Source organism: Physeter macrocephalus, chromosome 21 (assembly GCF_002837175.3).
Source record: "Physeter macrocephalus isolate SW-GA chromosome 21, ASM283717v5, whole genome shotgun sequence".
NCBI lineage: Eukaryota > Metazoa > Chordata > Mammalia > Artiodactyla > Physeteridae > Physeter > Physeter macrocephalus.
In genome coordinates, this window is record NC_041234.1 from 51,784,391 (window position 1) to 51,790,423 (window position 6,033).

General features: G+C 43.0%; 1 protein-coding gene across 1 annotated transcript; it reads left to right on the plus strand.

Annotated features, from left to right (window-relative positions):
• The first annotated feature begins 308 nt into the window (after positions 1-308).
• On the plus strand, positions 309-979 carry LOC102984436 (ferritin light chain-like). Its single transcript, XM_055081808.1, is given in 1 exon segment — positions 309-979. A coding segment is annotated over 1 exon segment (528 nt). The 5' UTR covers positions 309-393; the 3' UTR covers positions 922-979.
• The last annotated feature ends 5,054 nt before the right edge of the window (positions 980-6,033 follow it).

The following is a 6,033-nucleotide window of genomic DNA, read 5'->3' on the forward strand; positions in this document are numbered from 1 at the left end:
TAACAAAATGTCAAAATCCCTAGGCTAATAATCATGAAATAGTTCCAGTATCTTTCCAGCTCTACATAGCTGGCACTCCAACCACAGGACATTCTCCATTTAATATGTCCATGTCTTTCCTTATGCTGTTGCCTCAGCTTGGAATTCCCTTTGTGCTCTTCTGCACATCAAAATCCTTCTCTTTGGCAGTGCACTCGGTGGTACCCCGGATCTGTCTCTTGCTTCAACAGTGTTTGGACGGAACAGACCCAGGGATGCCCTTTGCTCCAGCCTCTGACCACCCTCCAACCCTTTTTCCAGTCACAACCTTCGGAGTCAGCCACTCAGCTATCCTTGGTCACCAGGACCAGCCAACACCATTTTTTGAGCTTAACTCCTTATTACCGATCAACCATGAGCTCCCAGATTCATCAGAATTATTCCATCGAGGTGTAGGCCACCGACAACCACCTGGTCAACATGCATCTGCGGGCCTCCTACACCTACCTCTCTCTGGGCTTCTATTTCGACCGCGATGATGTGGCTCTGGAGGGCGTGGGCCACTTTTTCCGCGAATTGGCCAAAGAGAAGCGTGAGGGCACCGAGCGTCTCTTGAAAAGGCAAAACCAGCACAGCGGCCGCGCCCTCTTCCAGAATCTGCAGAAGCCATCTCAGGATGAGTGGGGTAAAACCCAGGATGCTATGGAAGCCTCCATTAACATGAAGAAGAACCTGAACCAGGCCCTTTTGGATCTGCATGCCCTGGGTTCTGCCCGCGCAAACCCCCATTTCTGCAACTTCCTGAAGAGCCACTTCCTAGATGAGGAGGTGAAACTCATCAAGAAGATGGGTGACCACCTGACCAACTTCTGCCGGCTTGCTGGTCCCCAGGCTGGGCTGGGCGAGTATCTCTTCGAAAGGCTCACCGTCAAGTACGACTAGGAGCCTCCGGAGCCCAGTGGCCTTTGAGGAGCCCCTTTGGTGTCAGGGCTTCTGCCTGAAGCCCGTCTCTGCAGCCACAAGGCAGTTTTTAACCACCCTGGAGCCCTCTCCCAAGCCTTGGACCAAATGGAAACAATAAAGCTTTTTGCAGCAGCTAAAGAAAAAAAATCCTTCTCTTCCTTTAAGGTCCTTGAAGTGTCATGTCCTTTCTAATGCCTTTCTTTAATCCCCCTGTATTACTTTTCTAGGACTCCTGCAACACTTTACCACAAACTTGGTGGTTTAATAGAAACTCATTATTTCACAGTGGAGGCCAGAAATCCAAAATCAAGGTGTCGGCAGGGCCATGCTCCCTCCAAAACTCTAGGGGGCGGATCTTCCCTTGCTTCTTCCAATTTCTGGTGCTCCTGGTGTTCCTTAACTTGTGGCAGCATAACCACAATCTCTGCCTCCATCTTCATATGACCTTCTTGCCTGTATCTCTGTATTGCTCATCTTCTTATATGGACACCTGTCACTGGATTTAGGTCCTATCCGGTCAATCCATGATGGTCCCAGCTTGAGATATGTCACTTAATTAAATCTACAAACACCCTTTATCCACATAAACATAAACATAAATTCACATCCTCAGGTATCAGGGGGTTAGGACTTGGGTGTATCATTTTTTGGGGGGTCACCATTCAACCCATTACATCCTCTAAGACCAAATTAATATCCCCTTCTTTTGACGTTACACAGCATATTCTCCCATCTATATTAGAGGTTTATGAATACAGTTTTGTCTCTCTTACAAGAGGGAAAATTCTTCAATGCCAGGGACTATGTCTTATTCATCTTTGTGTAATTCATTACTTATCCCAGTGACTGACATATAGTAGGTATTCAGTTAGTTATTGTTGACATTTTAAAATGGTTGATTTACTTTCTACTTCCGGCATAGAGGGAAGCAGCTGTGGAAGGCAGGCTTGGGGCAACAACGTGCTACCTAACTATCAGAGTTATGATTTAGAATAAGTGCCTGCCTCTGGGAAAGTATTAGCTCCACTTTCACCAGGAGGCAGTTGTTACTGCTTGTAGTATTATAATCCAAACAACAAGGATTTATTGAGAATTACCAATTCAAGCTATACTTTCTCCCTTAGCATGTCTTTTGGCATTTACTGATTTATTCAAGCATCTATCTATCTACCTATCTATCTATCATTCGTTCATTCAATTAACTGACCCCCTATGTGCCAAATGCTAGGCTAGGCCTGGTATGGAGATACATAAATCCACAAGATATAGATATTGCCCTTTATGAGCTTTGCATCTATCCAGAAAGGAAACATACACATATGACATTTGTGGGGTCAGATATAACCATCTGCAGGTAGGTGTGACTGAAGGACTACTGCCAAAGATAAGTGAAAGAGTCCATTACCTCAGTAGAACTTAGAAGCATGGGCTCATCCAAGAAAGCCTACCATTTTTTCCAGAAACATTCATTCTCTTTGGGCTTCCCGTGAAACAATATTAATTACCCAGGGCACATATATCCTGCCCATTTCATGCATCAGAATAAAACATGCCGGATTACCAAATTCTATCTAACTACCCACCCTTTAAAAAACAAGAGTAACCCAACTCTTTATTCTACAACAAATCCCAGGAGGTTAAGGCAGACCACCAGGAAGTTTGTTTGCATGGTGTCCCCTGGACACACCACCCCCCACCCTGGGAGACACTGTGAATAGGACTTTGGAACTTAAAATCCTGGGTCCCAGATGCTGCAATTAAGATGCTTGAATAAAGCAGTAGAGTTAAAGGCTACCTGAAACTCCTGGAATGAAGTAGCAGAGAGTGGAGTAAGGAGGGGAAAGTGGAAGGATATATGTTCCCCTTTGGGGCCCAGGGGCAAAAAACTAAGAAGGTAAGAATAGGATGGAGGTTGGGTACAAGGAAATAGTACTGCTCACATATCCCCCCACATAAACTAATAAAAAGTAGCCATGGGGGTGAGGGGATGGAGTGGGGAGTCCCAGCAACAAACTAACTGGAGGAGGGCTTGGAGTCAGGTGGCTGAACACTGTGATTGAAAACTAAACTCTTTTTCTTTAACATCTTTATTGGAGTATAGTTGCTTTACAATGGTGTGTTAGTTTCTACTGTATAACAAAGTGAATCAGCTATACATATACATATATCCCCATATCTCCTCCCTCTTGCATGTCCCTCCACCCTCCCTATCCCACCCCTCTATGTTCACAAAGCACCAAACTGATCTCCCTGTGCTATGCAGCTGCTTCCCACTAGCTATCTATTTTACATTTGGTAGTGGATATGTGTCAATGCCACTCTCTCACTTCATCTCAGCTTACCCTTCCCCCATATGTGTCAATGCTACTCTCTCACTTCATCTCAGCTTACCCTTCCCCCTCCCCGTGTCCTCAAGTCCATTCTCTACATCTGCATCATTATTCCTGTCCTGCCCCTAGGTTCATCAGAACCATTTTATTTAACATCTTTATTGGGGTATAATTTCTTTTCAATATTGTGTTAGTTTCTGCTGTATAACAAAGTGAATCAACTATATGTATACATATATCCCCATATCCCCTCCCTCTTGTGTCTCCATCCCACCCTCCCTATCCCATTGCAGCACTATTTACAATAGCCAGGACATGGAAGCAACCTAAGTATCCACAAACAGATGAATGGATAAAGAAGATGTGGCACATATATACAATGGAATATTACTCAGCCATAAAAAGAAACAAAATTATTTGTAGTGAGGTGGATAGACCTAGAGTCTGTCATACAGAATGAAGTAAGTCAGAAAGAGAAAATTAAACTCTTGAGCTTTCCTGTGGTGCTGCAGTTTTGGCCCATGAGATTTATAATAATACCAGTGCACACTTGTATGGTGCTTTACAATTTATAAATTTATTTCACATCTACTATCACATAACCTTTAAAGGCTGAAAAGAATGGCTAAATTCACACCTCCTCATGATGCCAGAATTCCATGTTAACCATTTCATTTGCTTCTCATACAATCTTAGTGGAGAAAATGACCATTAGCATTATACTTACCATTTAACAGAAGAGGAACCAAGCCAAGAGGGGCAAGTGACTTGGCCCAGTCACATAGTTGGTAAGTGTTGAACATTTACCAGAAATACTGAACTACTTGCTATTCCCAGAAGCTGTGTGTTTTTTCATGCCTCTATGCCTTTGCAAGAGTACTTTGTCCTGCCTGGTACGGCCTTCCCTCCTGCTTTGGTGATCTGCTGCTGACCTGTCAAGGCCTAGTTGAATGCCACCTCCTTACCAAAGGCCTCCCTGACTCTTCCTACCTTCCCTAAAAGAATGAGTGGCTATCTCCTCTGAGCTCTTACAGTACCTAATATAGTATAAAAAAAACTTATCTTTGGCAGTAGTCCTTCAGTCACACCTACCTGCAGATGGTTATATCTGACCCCACAAATGTCATATGTGTATGTTTCCTTTCTGGATAGATGCAAAGCTCATAAAGGGCACTATCTATATCTTGTGGATTTATGTATCTCCATACCAGGCCTAGCCTAGCATTTGGCACATAGGGGGTCAGTTAATTGAATGAATGAATGATAGATAGATAGGTAGATAGATAGATGCTTGAATAAATCAGTAAATGCCAAAAGACATGCTAAGGGAGAAAGTATAGCTTGAATTGGTAATTCTCAATAAATCCTTATTGTTTGGATTATAATACTACAAGGAGTAACAACTGCCTCCTGGTGAAAGGGGAGCTAATACTTTCCCAGAGGCAAGCACTTATTCTAAATCATAACTCTGATAGTTAGGTGGCACGTTGTTTATAGTATAAATCTCTATTAAAGTACTTATCTTGTTGTATTGCAAATATTTGGGCATGTGTCCACTCTCACACTGAACTGAGAATTCCTATCTCCTCGAAGGCAGGAACCTTGCTTCCTTCTCTGTGTCTCTCCATTCTTCAGACAGTGCTAGGCACTTACATTTGAAGAATAAAATGTCTAAATAAGTGAATGAGCTGAAGATTTTACGTATACTTTTATACCAGCCATGGCCCCACAAGTGAGTGCTCCTAATGGATATCTCCAAAGAAGTTGGTTCCCTCTTGAGCCTAGCTCAGTCAGTCAACATGTTTATCAAAAACCGGATGAGGTTGGGCTAATCGCCAGGCTCCTCATTTAATATGAGGTCACCCTGACTGGGACCACTGTCTCTACAAGAGGTTCAGTTCCAGGATTGGTGCGACCCTGAAGATAACCCATCCCACAGAAGATGCCCTCATATCTCCCTGCCTGAACTTAGGTGGCCATAGAGAGGGAGAGGAGGTTAGAATGGAAACAGGTAGAGAAAAAAGGACAGTAGGGAAGGAAAGAGAAGGCAGACAAGGAAGGAAAGATGCTGGAGGGGAGAGAAAGAACTAGGAGGGAGGGGGATACCAGAAATAAGCAGATGTGCCACCTTAAATCAGATGGTGGATGTTGTAGGCATTAGCTAATTGGTACCATCCTCATGTAAAATAATATCAATTGAGTTCTAGTCATGCAGTCTGACTTTAACAATGAACACCTGTGCCCTTTACACTTTGCAAGGATAGTAGCAAGGTACAGTTGACATAGGCTCTGGTGTGAAGCAGATATGTATTCAAACCCTGAACTGTGTGACTTTGGGCAAAGAACAACTCTCTGAGGCTCATTTTCCTCATATTTCAGATAAGGATAATATCTACCTTGTAGGGTTATCTACCTTATGAAGATTAGTGGGACTATACAAAAAGTGCTTGGTAAATAGTCAGCAAATGATAGCTACAATTATTATGTGCTTTCAGGAAGCTGCATAGTGAAAAAACACAGACTTTGGAGACAGACCAAGGTTTGAATCTTATTTCTGCCATTTACTAGTTAGATTTCATATCCTCCTTCTGAGAAATTAACTCCATCACCCTTTGAATTGCTACCTAGGCAGTGTAGTATAAGAGGTAGGAGCATGGTCTCTGGAGTTTTAATCCTGGTTTATTGTGTGACCTTGAGTAAATTACCTAACAATTCAGAGCCCTAGTTTCCCCATTTATAAAGTGGGAGGAATAATAATAGT